The sequence below is a fragment of the Odocoileus virginianus genome, chromosome 29 (genome assembly GCF_023699985.2).
Source record: "Odocoileus virginianus isolate 20LAN1187 ecotype Illinois chromosome 29, Ovbor_1.2, whole genome shotgun sequence".
NCBI lineage: Eukaryota > Metazoa > Chordata > Mammalia > Artiodactyla > Cervidae > Odocoileus > Odocoileus virginianus.
The window spans coordinates 20,525,692-20,541,384 of NC_069702.1; the positions used below are offsets into that span (position 1 = coordinate 20,525,692).

General features: G+C 36.9%; 1 protein-coding gene across 3 annotated transcripts in view; it reads right to left on the reverse strand.

The window, feature by feature from the left end:
- Positions 1–430: 430 nt before the first annotated feature.
- The window catches only part of CFAP299 (cilia and flagella associated protein 299), a 650,002-nt gene continuing 634,739 nt past the window's right edge, over positions 431–15,693 (reverse strand). For 2 of the 3 annotated variants that reach the window (XM_020904319.2, XM_020904323.2), the window contains one exon: positions 436–723. In XM_020904319.2, the coding sequence (XP_020759978.2) occupies positions 628–723 (96 nt within the window). In that variant the 3' untranslated portion in view covers positions 436–627. Of the gene's footprint in view, positions 724–15,693 lie in introns of all 3 variants that reach the window. The other variant, XM_020904320.2, reaches the window with a different exon arrangement.

Genomic DNA, 15,693 nt, shown 5'->3' on the forward strand with positions numbered 1-15,693 from the left:
TCTTCCAACCTCTTATGCCAGATGGTAAAGAATCTGCCTGCAGTGTAGGAGACCTGGGTTTGATCCCTGGGTCAGGAGGATTCCTGGAGAAGGGAATGGCTACCCACTCCAGTATTCTTTCCTGGAAAATTCCATGGACAGAGGATCCCGGCAGGCTACAGTCCATGAGGACATAGCTGAGTGACTAACATCAAATTCAGTGATTTTAGGAGATAGCACTGCCATGTAGCATAAGGCTTTGACTAACTCTGTTTGGCAATACTAGGACCTAGAATATTTTTGGACATTTGGAAACGTGGAAAATCTGAGGTACAATGTAAGTACTAATTACTTTATCTTTGAAGAAGCAATGAGATTTTCTTCCACGAATTACTGATTACTGAAGCAATCAGCTTCAGTGTTTATGGGTAAAAAATTAGAAAAACCTCAAAGCAGATTAAGACAATATTAGTACCACAGAAAGACAGTCAAGATCATGGTTTCCTCTCTAATGTCTTTATCAACTTTTATTATTCTGATTTGCCTTATAGCTACTGGACTCACTTATTATTCTAATTTGCTTTTGATTATAGGAGTCATTTACATTTAGCAAACCATTAGGGAGGGCACTATCTACCACATTTGTAGTTAAGTCTTTCTTCTGGAAATGTGGTCAAAAATGACAACTTGTGTGTAGAGCTCTGTTAGGATCGGGCTTCTAGTAGAGTTGTCACCAGGTTGAGCCTAAAATACACAAATCATGTTGTTAGTCAGGTCAGTCCATGCACATAATTCACATTAAATGAATTTTCTTCTTGCTTCAATGTTGTAGCAAATAGAACTAAGAAAGTTGTATCCATGGAAACATATCCAAGTTTCCCCCCAGATTCTTTTCCCAGGAGTGGTGATAATTCCAATCAGGAGCTCTGAGGCCCTGGTGATGACATTACTGAAAATATCTAGGATCAAAGCAGTGTCGCAGGTTCATATTTGTCTAGACTCTGCTGAACCCCATGGGTCACTAACTCTGCAGAATTCCTAGGGGAGGGCTTTGCACACACAGGTGATTGCAGGGTAATAAGTTAAAAAGGACCCTATCTTGATTTCAAGTTTGTCAAATAAAAATGTCTCAGATTTGGAATTGGTTCAGACTAGTGGAACTAACTACCTGTCCATCGTGGGTTTCATGAATAGCTTCTTACTCGCTTGATAGCTATTTGATTTACATTTTCCCCCGTTTACATTATAATCCTTGAAAAAAAGATTTGGTCCTTTTACTTTTGTGCAGGTATTTTGCCATACTTACAAGGCCCCCAGAGAGACCCTCTGGGAGAAAGTATTCACTAATGTGGTGCTGATAAGAGAGAAAACAGATCTGAAAACAGCCAGACAGTATCTAGTATTAGTCATTGGGCCTTTCCTGTATTTGATGTACAAAAGAATGAATGATGTTACTTGCTCTCTCTCCTTTTCTTGTAGGAAGAGATGGTAAGGGTTTAGATCAGGGACTAGAGAGAAGCTTTGATATTACCTTTCCCCCTGGTATTCAATTTCTTGTGCTAGTGAGAAAGAATATATCAGACCCATCTTCTGTTAAAAGAATGAGTAAAATTGTAAAGATTTTGAAACAGGGAAAACAAAAAGAGTGAGCGTCTTGAGTGGCTTACCCATCCACATTTTATTCTATGTTTGTGCTATTTTATAACTCATTAAGTTGGAGACAACTGATAATAATGCAAAATATTCTTCTCTACAAAGATGCAAACTAATTGTGCTCAGTGGCACACCACTGATTATTGTTTCATCTTGAGGCCTGTTTTACATTAATTTGCAAATTAATGTCAATCTTTCGTTTTCCCTATATGTGTTCTGATTTTTGACTTCTTCCTTGAACTGCTTACAACATCTGACTTGTTCATTGTATAATTTATGAATAAACAAAATTTTTGACACATTCATTTTACATCAGTATGAGAGTCACAATTAAATTCTTTTTAGAAACACCATCTTGTACATATTTTGAAGCTTCCAATTTGATGCACAGTGGGTTCACCTGACAGATGAATAGTTTAGCTGGAGTGTGTCTCTCTTGGGTGACTTAAACTCTCTATTTCTTGGTTTCCGTTGGTAAATCCCTAGTAGCAATAGAACTTTAACTTTGCTGATCCTCTGCTTCTTCACATATTTTCCTTTTTACTATGTTTGTATTTTGTTTTTGCTTTTGGAACTTTTACAATGAATAAATTATTCCCTCTTGGTGACAACTAACTGTGATTTGGAACTTGATTTTATGGTTTAACCTTTGCGTTTTCTGTAAATAGAGGAAGAGATTACTGCGATTTATTCTTTTTTTGAGTAAGAAACAACAGAAAATCTGATTTGCTATTATGATTTTTTCTTTATTTGTCTACTTGTCTTCTTTGAAGAAATTAAGAATCTCACGCCCATCAGGAAAGAGGACAACATTTTTGATATACGGGCAGGTTACATTTTTGTGTTTACTCTTGAGTTGTGGTTATGTTTAGACTTGAAGCTACAAGATCCTTATGTGTCTCTGTATATATATGTTTAGAATTCATAAAGACCTTTGCATCTTTATGTATGAGTACACAGTAATTTTCTATCTCTGGAAAGAATTAATAAATTAGATTTAGAAGTCTCTTAAATTAAAGAAACTCTGTTCTGATTGGCCAGAACAGAGCTCTTATGTAAGTAAGTTCTTATGTAAGTCAAATATTTATAAAATTCCAGGAAAATGTGGAAATTAAAGTTTTGATACTTTTTCATTTGTTTTTTTTTTTTTTCCTGTTTGTCCATGCAACATGAGAATCTTCCCCAACCAGGGATCAAACCCATGTCCCCCATGTTCGGAGTGCAGAATCTTAACCACTGGACTGCCAGGGAAATCCAGAGTTTGATACTTTTAATGTGCTATGCTTAAAGAGTATTCTCACACAAATGATTTAAAATTTTAAGGTCATACAATTGAGATAAATATTTGGCAAATCAGAGTAGTGTAATGATTTTGGTTTAACACAAATAGCTTTTCGTCTGATTTATCAGTGTTAGGTATAACATAAACATATATTTTATTCTACTGCACTTTGTGTTTGCTTTTCTTAAGCTTATTGATGCATACAGATAAAATAAGCTAACACTACTCTGATACAATCTGTAATATAATGAGAAATCCATATTCAACAAAATCAAATCATTATTCTGACAACTTTATATCATCAGTAATTTTGTTTTTTACTGTCAACTTGAATACAGTCACTCAGATCTTTAGGTAACATAAAAACTTAGATAGTTATTAGGTTAAATAGCATAAAGAATATTCATATGATATCCAGATAGTTTCTAATCTTGATAGAATGCTGAAAATTTGATGCTTAATTATTAAACTTAACTTTATATACTTTTGCTTATAGCCAATGAAAAATTCCTATTTTGGGTCATGTTAGTGAACATGTTCATTTTTTCTCTTTAAAAAGATATATGTGTGGCTATACAAAGATGCAACATAAACATCTCTTGTCTGTTAAAATGTCTTTGGAAGAAAGGAATTTGTAGCTATCTACCTCTAATTTTCTCCATGAAACAGAGTTACTTTGGTTGAAAAATCATAATTAATATGAATGGTTGAGAAGATATCATAAGCAATGTTGTTTAGTTGCTGAGTCTTGTCCGACTATTTTGCAATCCCGTGAACTATAGCCTACCAGGCTCCTCTGTCCATGGGATTTCTCAGTCAAGAATACTGGAGTAGGATGCTGTTTCCTTTTCCAGCAGATTTTCTCTACCCAGGGATTGAATTTGCATCTCCTGCATTGGCAGGTGGATTCTTTACCACTGAGCCAACTGGGACGCCCCATCACAAGCAACAGGGATAGACTAATACCACAGTCTCTTTGCTTTTGTGTTTCAAAGAGAAAATAGTCTTAACCTATAGTGGAGTTTTTTTTTTTTTTAAATTAATTCTTATTGGCGTATAGCTGCTTTAAAATTCTGTTAGTCTCTTGCTATACAGCAAAGTGAATCAGTCATACATATACATATGGATACATATATATCCAGATCCACTCCTTTTTAGATTTCCTTTCCATTTATAGTGGAGGTTTTATAACAGTGTATAGTAGCTATATACATATATAAAATATAGTATTATATAGTAGTAATTATATATATAGTATATAGGGCCTTCCCTGCTAGTTCAGCTGGTAAAGAATCCGCCTACAATGTAGGAAGTCCCGGCTCGTTTCTTGGGTTGGGAAGATCCCCTGGAGGAGGGCACGGCAACCCACTCCAGTATTCTTACCTGGAGAATCCCCATGGACAGAGGAACCTGGAGGGCTAAGTCCGTGGGGTTGCATAGAATCAGACACGACTGAGCAACTAGGCACAGCACAGCACAGTAATTATATATATAGTATTGGGCTTCCTGGGTGGTGCTAGTGGTAAAGAACTCACCTGCTAATGCAGGAGGCATGAGGATCCCTGGGTCAGGAAGATCCCCTGGAGAAGGAAATGGCAACCCACTACAGTATTCTCGGCTGGAGAACCCCATGGACAGAGGAGCCTAGAGAGCTACAGTCCATAAGGTCACAAAATGTTAGACAAGACTGAAAGTGATTTAGTACACATATATATAGTATTAATTGTATATACAATTTTATATATAATTTATAGACATGTAGCTCTCATGTATATATGTATAAATATAATTTATACAATTTCTATATATCTATAATTTATATATGGTTATATAATTACTACTATATACTGATATAATTGTATATAAATAACTACATAATACATATGCAATAGTAGTGCTTTTCAGGCTTTTTTCTTCTTCTGTTATATCTCAGAACCCCTGTAAAATCTTGAGATTTACTGAGAACCACAAAGAATTTTTATGTGAGTTATAACTATCAATATTTACTATATTGGAAGTGGAAATTGAGAAAATTTAAGATAGTGATTCATTTGACCATAGCTATGATGAATACATATTGAAATGTTAACAGAAATAACATCTTAGTGTGTGTGTGTGTGTGTGTATATATATATATATATATGTATATATGTTATTTTGAGTTCATGGATCTCCTGAGAATTGCTGTGACATGACAAAGGAAAATGAAAGACAAAATTTGGAAGTAAATTTTACTTGCCTTGGTTTATAGTACTTGATTACTCTGAAAAGAGTAATGACATGCTAAAATTTCAGTTAAGCTTGCCCTATCTTGATGGGCTTGCTTACTAGTTAATTCCTTTACCTACTATATAAAAGGTTTTTTTTTTAACCTTCTGTGTAACTGTCTAGGTAGTAAATATTCCAAGTCTTACATGAATAATTTTCTGTGCCTTATGTTGAATTTATTACATTCTTAATTGTTTAAGAAAAAGAAAAAATAAGAAACAAAAGCAAGGAACAAAAATTCCTCACTTATAAAGAGCTAAGGTTCTTTATAGTCATGTTAATGTAGTGTTAATTTATAAATGTTGTATTGTTTTAAATGTTTAAACCGTTAACTCAGTATTGTTTTTGTAGCATCCTGATCCTATCTTAACCAAGTGCCCAAATATCCTCTGACCTTTTTTTAAACTGATTTTTGCCTTCCTATAATTGAATCCTAAGTATAGAAAAAATTAAACTTTCCAGTTATATTTTACACCTGAAACTATCTTTGAGATTTCTCAGAGGGTCTGGAAAAAAATCACAAATGTTTATTTTTTCACCTTTGAAGAGGCTAAATTTTTCTGTATAATTCTGTGGGCAGATTTGCTATTAATAAATCAGAAGGGGTGTTCAGCCTTGCTGAGGTAGACTTGTATAGGTATAATGTTAATACAAATATTTGAAAAAATTTGGGAGAAGTCCCGGGAGTTATGTAATTGACCTTGCTGTCTTATAATATGGCTTTGCCCTCAGGGAGAACACTGATTCCAACTCTTGGGAATATTTCCACCAGATTTTCCTATATATAGCAGAGTTCTGGTGGTGCTGAACTTGATGATATTAGACAATGGTAGCATAATGTTATGTGTCATCATTTCAACTATTGGTTTTAAAGATACAATTATTTAGGTCTCACTGCAGACCTTACTAAGCCACTTGCTTGATGTTCCTGGTACAAACAATTACATCTCAGGATTATTTATGTCATATCTCAGTGTTTTTTCTTCTATAAAATTATTTTCATTCACTTTTCTGAATCAACTGTAGTATTCACAAACTCCTTCTGAAATAAATTTGATCATTATCCTTAGGTGGTTTATCATATTTCTTTATTTGGGGTTGGAGAAGAGGCAGGGAATTTGTTTTGAATGTCACAGAGAGAAGTAACCTTTTCTGTTTTCTGCATTATTTTCATTATGAACTCTCATCAGACTGTTCGCACTTGAAAATTACTAGTAATAATCACTCACCTATTTTAAGTCCCTCTTATCTACAGACAGTATTGTTTCGCTCTGATGCTTCCCAGAAGTGTCTCATAGTTACAGGTGAGAATCTGTGTCTTCAACTAAGAATAAAAGTCTCAGGATATTGTAGAAAAGAACTGTATCAGGTATGTCAATTACTGACACTTCAAAGCTGGGCTAACATAGATTAGACACCTTTCAATCTGCACCACCAATGGACTGAGTTAGGATTTTCAGGTTCTGTTTTGGCCAAAACAGAGGATGGCATAGGACAGCTAACCAAAGACCCACTGGAGCAGGAATCAATTATAACTGGGCTGAATAAACTCTTAAGAGAAATTTTACTGTGGCTATTTGTCTGGAATATTGTTGATATTATTTAATGTTCTATTTTCAGATATCTAATAATCACCCTATCTCCTTTTCATTAAGTAATATGTAACACATACAATTTAGTAAAGTCTGTTTTTGTAATATGAAGCCAAACATTCAAAAATTATTTTAAAATGATAGCTAACTCTCACTTATTCCTCAGTCGTGTCCGACTCTTTGTAACTGTAAAGTCCATGGAATTCTCCAGGCCAGAATACTGGAGTGGATAGCCTTTTCCTTCTCCAGGGGAACTTCCCAACCCAGGGATCAAACCCAGGTCTCCCGCATTGCAGGCAGATTCTTTACCAGTTGAGCCACAAGGGAAATCAACTTATTTCTCTAGGATTCAGAAGTTCATATTATCTCCTTACTTTCCATGGTCATTTAGTTATTTGCCTAGGTTCAGTAAGGCTCTGTCGTCTATAATTGTACAGAACATAATTGTACAAATTGAAAAACTGAAGCCTTGCCTAGAATGTCATACTTGAATGAAAGCAATGCCTATAAAGTGCTGACTTATTCCTTGACTTAAAAAGCCCAAGAATATTGTATATTATATGCTTGTTCAGTCGCTCATTCGTGTCCAATGCCTTGTGACCCCATGGACTGCAGTCCACTAGGCTCCTCTGTCATGGAATTTTCCAGGAGAGCATACTGGAGCAGGTTGCCATTTACTCCTCCAGGAGATATTCCCGACTCATGGATTGAGCCTGCGTCTCTTAAGCAGGCAGAATTTTTACCACTGGTGAAGTGAAAGTCACTCAGTCCTGTCCAATTCTTTGCAACCCCATGGACTATACAGTCCATGGAATTCTCCAGGCCAGAATACTGGAATGGGTAGCCTTTCCTTTCTCCAGGGAATCTTCCCAACCCAGGGACCGAACCCAGGCCTTTCGCATTACAGGCAGATTCTTTACCAGCTGAGCCAGGAGGGAAGCCCATAACCACTAGTGCCAGCTGGGAAACACACTATATGTAACTAACTTTAAAATATTTGGGAGACCTAGTGAACAGAGGAATTTACACAAATTTATAGGTATTTCAGGTGAAATATTGTGGAGAGCATTCCTTGGGCTTGGTTTCCTAGCCTCAGGTCAAAAATAACAGAGGGTTTTAAAAATCCAATTTGAGATTTCTTATGAAAATTTCCAAACCCAATTTAATATAGTATTTGTTCAAAATTGTATGGATTTAGAGGTTACATGGTCAGCTTAAGGTGTCCAAAATGGTAAAATAAACCTTTTTTTGCATCTTTGTGAAAAGTCAGACAGCTCTAACGAGAGCAGCTTTATTTTATAAGAATAAACTTTCTTTGAAATTATTATGATAAAAAGAGGAGAGGAAGCGCTCAGGGAAAACTGTAAGAGATTTTGAGAGTTACATCTCAAATAGTGGATATCTTGAATGCTCATTTAGATTTTTTCATCTTTGATATTACAACTCTGTAAGTTCTCAAAGTCAGATAATGATTTAAATACTTCATATCTGTATAAATGCAAGACAGTTGTACTTGGTAGACTGCAACTAACTTTTGCATTGATTTTAGTAGACCAATTGTGCATCTAGTTGTAAATTCATTTCAGAATCTTATTTCCTTTATATGTCTCTGCTCTGAATTTTTCTTGGCATCAACAGTAATAGCTACCAGTTTGTCATTAATTAATGAGTTAAAAATCTTTGACACATTCAGTTGAGTAAAAAATATATACACATTCTATCTGAGAATCATGATTCTACTTTCTTTTAAAAATTGTTCCTTAACAATAGATAACAAAAGTGCTAGAAATAATCTCACATATACAGCAACAATGACAAACATTGCAGTTGGTTGAAGAAATTTAGTACTTAGAAAACTGACTTCAAATTCACAGGCATGTAAGGAGTTGCTATTAGTAAAAGACTTCTGCCTGAAGTCACTACTAGGTCCTAGGAGAGATGGGACTCCAAGCCAAATATAAAATATAACTAAAACAAGATATTGGGATAAGATCACCAGTTAAAAATGACTGAAAAAGAAAAATTGACTGAACAAAGTAAAAAGACTCTAACCTTATTCTATAAAACCCGAGAAAAATTGTAGATTTTAATGTATAAAGGAAACAAAAAAACTTTGTATAAAAGAAACTATCAGTAAAATATTGCCCGGTCTTAGTATGGGAATCTTTTTGAACATAGTAACAATGGGAAGAAATCAGAATGGGACAATAGTTTGGACTATACAAAAATTTAAAATTTGTATGCCAAAAACATTATAATTGTTAAGATGGATATAAAAATTGTAATGTATCTTTTAAAATATGACAGCCAAAGGTTTTCTACCTTTTATATATAGAATTCTTTAAATTTAATTTAAAAAACCACTCAAACTCCATAGAAAATTATGTCGAGGGCAATAACTAATACAGGAGAAGAAAATAGTATACTAACACGCATGTGAAAGAAATGTTCACTCCTGACAACAATCTAAAGTGAAAATTAAAGTGACCTCTAATAAATTTTAACTATAAGATGAACGAAGTTTCAAAAGAATGCAAAATAGAGCATGGTTTTTGGCAGCTTTAAATAGTTCAGGTATAACTGTAAATTGATATGGTCTAACTGCAAAGTGATTTGACAATATCTCTCTAAAGTTTTACAATGTATGTATCTTTTGACTAAGCAATTTCCTTTTTAGGAGTCCATCTTAAAGAAAAACATCAGAAACTTGGTTATAGAGAGTTGTTATTTAAACCTAGGGAGAAAAACAGAAACCAACCTAAGTGTCCATGAGTGGGAAATTCTCACATAAAAGACGTGTGCTTTATAGGATGGAGTGAAGTGTTAGTCACTCAGTAGTGTCTTGACTCTTTGCACCTCGGGGACTGCAGCCCACAAGGCTCCTCTGTCCATGGAATTTTTCCACGCAATAATACTGGAGTGGGTAGCCTTTCCCTTCTCCAGGGAATCTTCTCAACCCAGGGATCAAACCTGGGTCTCCCGAATTGCAGGGTTATTTACATCTGAGTCACCAGTGAAGCCCCTTATAGGACAGAACATTATTTACACTGTTTAATGGCTTGATTTTTCCATTTGATAGTGTAAACAAACATCTATCCATACTAACACAACAAATTCAGTAAATATAGCTTTAACTCAATTTTAGCCAGGGTTTCCCTGGTGGCTCAGCTGGTAAAGAATCTGCCCGCAATGCCAGAGATCTGGGTTCGATCCCTGGGTTGGGAAGATCCCATGGAGAAGGGAAAGGCTACCCAGTCCAGTATTCTGGCCCAGAGTATTCCATGGACTGTAAAGTCCATGGGGTGGCAAAGAGTTGGACATGACTGAGCGACTTTCACTTTCCCTGGTGGCTCAGTGGCAAAGAATCTGCCGGCCATTGCAGGAGATGCGAGTTTGATTCTTACGTTGGGAAGATCCCCTGGAGGAAGAAATGGCAACCCCCTCTAGTACTTCTGCCTGGGAAGTCCCATGGACAGAGGAGCCTGGTGGGCTTCAGTCCATGGGTCACAAAACAGTTGGACATGACCTAGTGACTAAACAACAATAACAACAATATTACTTCACTGCTGTGATGTATCATAAATTATTTAATTATTGCCACCAGTCATGGACATAGGGATTATTTCCACTTTCTATCTACTGCAATTAGTTTTTTTCTTTTTAACAACTACTCCTTTTATTAGTTTTAACAATCACTACTTTTTAACGACTTCCACTTTTCTAAATTGGTACAGCACCAGGAAGCAATATCTGTTTACCTAGCCCAATTCAGTAGCGTATTAAACACATTCTCTCATTTAATCATCACAACAACCTTGTGTAAAATAGTTGTTTTTAATAGACTTAACAGATGAGAAAATGGAGGTAGAGAAGTGGTCCAGAGGAGTTAAGGGATTTACCCTAATCACAAAGCTGATAAAAGTTTAACTCCAACTCATTTTCCCTATTGCCCCTCTCAAACAGCTTTTCTCTGCCTGAGTCCTAGGAGGTGTTCCCCAGCCTTTCCCACCTGTTCTTTTTCTAGTTCCTTTGAACTGCTCTCAGGCATTTTGGAGAGTCCTAGGTCCTCAGGTCTCAAGTGGAATTCATTAAAAGGCTTAGGCAGGTTTCTGAATATCCTAAAATATTTTTATATTACTCTGTGTATGCCAGCACGTGTGCATTTTCTTTTCTGAGCAAATCTATAAAATGTGTCAGAGTTTTAAAATAAGTTGTGTTTCCTAAAAGGTTAAGAGTCTAGTCTCTGGAGCAGCCTCATGTGCTTGTGAGGTAGTGTTCTGGGTTACCAAGTTGGGGCTTGCCATTTGTTTCTTTGCCTTATCATGATTATTTTACTGTTGCTTCAGCTTTTTGAGGCAATATACATCATCAAGGCCACTAATATGTACACTGAAGCTCTCCCACTAGCAATAACCATTTAGAGATTATCAGCATGAGATTTTTCTCTCTTGCCAGGAGGCTTGATCACTGTTCATGCTATTGTGTTCCATGTTCCAACATATTTCAATATCCCTGAACCTGCTTTGGGATTTCAGTGCCTCAGAAACTATAAGCATCTACTGGGATGGTGAACTGTCAAATAGTCATGAGACCTGACTACTTGTTTAGCCGTTAAGACTGAGAAGAAATCATGTTCTCTTTGAATAAACAATAATTCCTTGGCTGTGGTCTGGACCAACAGAGACTATGCCTGACCCCTGTGTTTCTAGCACCTGCCTCTCTGGCATTAGTTATCAGGTCTTTGAAACCATGAAGGAAACAATTATTTTGTTCCTATTTAATCCTTTCATTCAGCTAGGAAAGGAAATGTTCCATTCTTTTCCATAGTCCTTGTACTGATTTGTAACACATTTTGTAAAAAAAGTGAGCATGAATTGGGGCTAGAGCCCTCTTCCTCAAATTTCTCCATTCTCACTTCTCTTTTGGTCTGTATTACTTTTGGTTCATTTGAAAAGACTCTGATGCTGGGAAAGATTGAGGGCAGGAGGAGAAGGGGACGACAGAGGATGAGATGGTTGGATGGCATCACCGACTCAATGGATGTGGATGGTGGACTCCGGGAGTTGGTGATGGACAGGGAGGCCTGGCGTGCTGCGGTTCATGGGGTCGCAGAGAGTTGGACACGCCTGAGCGACTGAACTAAACTGACTTTTGGCATAATGTTTGATTAGGCTGTCCTTCTAATCAGAAGCTTAACACAGCAAATTTTCTTTGCAATGCATGTTTTATTGTATACTTTCTCTTCACTGAGGTATAAATATATGCTTTTCACTGCAGATAATATACTTGGATGGTGAAGAGTTGTCATTCACACTTCTACTACTAAGCATTGAGATATATATATATATATATAATTTTAAATTATATATTTAATTTTTGTCTTTCTTCCAGCTCACCTTTTCTGTGCCACACCTCGTGTATGAGTTCATAAATATTGGACACTTAACAACAACATGCTTATCTCTAGGGGTTGTTTCATAACACTGCATATAAAATTAAAATCAGTTTTCCAGGTCAAAAAGAGGGCATAGCATTTAAGTTTTAGGAGTTTTAATTCATAAAAGCTAATCTCTGTTGTGTAATTTTTAACGTATTCCTCAAGGCCATTGATTTCAGCAGCAGTCTGTTAAGTAAATACTTAATTTATATGTGGTAGACTTTCAGTTCAGGTATACCAAGTGATTGCCCAAGGGGAGAAAACATTTAAAAGCTTCTGAGTATGTGGGTGTTTTAGGGCTATAATCAACCAAACATTTAGTAATTTGGGCAGCAAAACCAGAAAACTGGCAAGGCCTCAGCTCTACTTAATAACTGTGACTGTGCCACAGTCAAAAAGCAGTACTTACAAGATGCCTCTGAGGAAAACCCAGGAGCCAAAAAAGTGGTGCTGGTGACTCAGTAAGTGTCCCCTGCCCCGTTAATTCAAGGTTGTGTGGAGGTGAGAGAACAGTGTTGGAGACTTTCAAGAAAGAAATCATGGCTTCTCTTAAGTCTATTCTGTTCAGTATGGCTTTTCCTTAACAATGTCCAATAGGAAATATACGTGGGCCCTGTAAAAGACACCCTGTAAAACTGAGGGCCTTCACTGGGAGGGTGGAGCTTCAAGAGAGTAAATTCAAACCATCTGCAAAAAGGATGTAGGAATGTTAGAGGCCCCCATTTTGAGGAGAGAATTTTCCAGCCTACGACAGGCTCCATCTGATTTGAACATAGTCAGTGAGTTGGGAAGCAGCATTAGGAGGCAATTAACACCTTTCCTACTAATATAGCAAGTGTTCGGGTGGAGGGTGGCTTGGGAGGCGAGGAGCAGAGAGGCAGGGACTGTGAGCAGGTACTGCTGCAATGATCCTCTAAATTAAGCCAACAAGTTACTCCCCCAACAAACAAAAACATATTCTGTCATTAGAAGTAACTTTTAATTTTAAACCTCGTTAACCTAGATATTCGTTTGCTTATAGAAAAAGAAAGTAAAATTTGACTTCCTGTTTTTTGTGCTTTTTGGTATCTGTATCAGACAATAATGACTACACATTTACTTTTTAAACATAATAAAATACCAAGAACCTAACACCGTGCCCTTGCCCTGGACACCTAGAATCAGCACTCCAAAGCAGGAAAGGACTCCCAGGGTTAACTCACCTTCCAAGGAGAGAAAAGTGCCAGAGTCAATTACTCAGGCAATTTTCAACTAAAAACAGCAGCAGCACTACATATGTTTCAAGTGTCTCAGGTCCTAAAATATTTTAAAGTTAGCCTCAAAAGTTTCCAGGATTATTTTTGGCCTTCCTATTCTTTGGCAAATATTTAATATTCAGTTTATTCATTCCATAGATGTTTACTAAGCACCTACCATATACTAGCACTAGAGATACAATGGCAAAACAACCAAAACTGGTTTCTCTCCCACGTTTCTGTGTATGCTTCACAAATCTCTGTTACATATGTTTCATGTGAGCCCCTGGACTGACCTGCCTGACAAAATGATTCTTGCTGAGGCCATGATAGCAAGAATGGGTATCGTCATCCTCATTCTATCATGATCCAAGTTAGGAAGGAAAAATGGCTGCAATTTATCAATGAAAGTATCTCTTGAGGTCATTGGTATTGTGGTGGAAGTTAATCCAGAAGCCTTTGGTGTGTGGTCTGTACTTTTTAGTTGGTTTGTGCAATCTCAGAAATATGTAATTTAGACTACATAAAATTAAGACTGTTGATTTATAACTTGCTTTAGAAGAATGAAGTTTGACTACCGTATGGACATATGAAAAGGTGTGCACATGCTAAGTTGCTTCATTGTGTCCAACTCTTTGTGACCTTATGGACTTTCCTCCTCCAGGGGATCTTCCCAACACAAGGACTGAACCTGTGTCTCTTATGTTCCCTGTATAGAGAAACAATGAATTGAGTGGAGTTCAGTCACTCAGTCGTGTTTGACTATTTGCGACCCCATGGACTGCAGCACAGTGCCAGGCCTCCCTGTCCATCACAAACTCCCGGAGTTTACTCAAACTCATGACCATTGAGTCAGTCATGCCATCCAACCATCTCATTCTCTGTCGTCCCCTTCTCCTCCCACCGTTGATCTTTCCCAGCATCAGGGTCTTTTCCAGTGAGTCAGTTCTTCACATCAGGTGGCCAAAGTATTGGAGTTTCAGCTTCAGCATCAGTCCTTCCAATGAACACCCAGGACTGAGCTCCTTTAGGATGGACTGGTTGGATCTCCTTGCAGTCTAAGGGACTCTTAAGACTCTTTCAACACCACAGTTCAAAAGCATCAATTCTTCAGTGCTCAGCTTTCTTTATAGTCCAACTCTCACATCCGTACGTGACTACTGGAAAAATCATGGCTTTGACTAAATGGACCTTTGTTGGCAAAGTAATGTCTCTGCTTTTTAATATGCTATCTATGTTGGTCATAACTTTCCTTCCAAGGAGTAAGTGTCTTAATTTCATGGCTGCAATCACCATCTCCAGTGATTTTGGAGCCCCCAAAATAAAGTCTGTCACTGTTTCCATTGTTTCTCCATCTATTTGTCAAGAAGTGATGGGACCAGATGCCATGATCCTAGTTTTCTGAATGTTGAGCTTTAAGCCAACTTTTTCACTCTCCTCTTTCACTTTCATCAAGAGGCCCTTTAGTTCTTCTTCACTTTCTGCCATAAGGGTGGTGTCATCTGCATATCTGAGGTTATTGATATTTTTTCCTGGCAATCTTCATTCCAGGTTGTGCTTCATCCAGTCCAGCTTCTCTCATGATGTACTTTGCATATAAGTTAAATAAGCAGGGTGACAATATACAGTCTTGATGTACTCCTATCCCAATGTGAAACCAGTCTGTTGTTCCATGTCCAGTTGTAACTGTTGTTTCTTGACTTGCATAAAGATTTCTCAGGAGGCAGGTCAGGTGGTCTGGTATTCCCATCTCTTTCAGAATTTTCCACAGTTTATTGTGATCCACATTGTCAAAGTCTTTGGCATAGTCAATAAAGCAGAAGTAGATGTTTTTCTAGAAGTCTCTCACTTTTTCAATGATTCAACGGATGTTGGCAATTTGATCTCTGGTTCCTCTGCCTTTTCTAAATCCAGCTTGAACATCTGGAAGTTCATGGTTCACGTACTGTTGAAGCCTGGCTTGGAGAATTTTGAGCATAACTTTGCTAGCATGTGAGATGAGTACAACTGTGCGGTAGTTTGAGCATTCTTTGGCATTGCCTTTCTTTGGGATTGGAATGAAAACTGACCTTTCCCAGTCCTGTGGCCACTGCTGAGTTTTCCAAATTAGCTGGCACTGAAACAATAGCTAATAAAATATCACTTTGCTAAAGAGCTTGTATCAATTCAGCTAATCTTTAAGCTTACCAGAAGAGACATTTGAAAATACTCTTGGGCATATATCTGGAAAAACTGTAACTGGAAAAG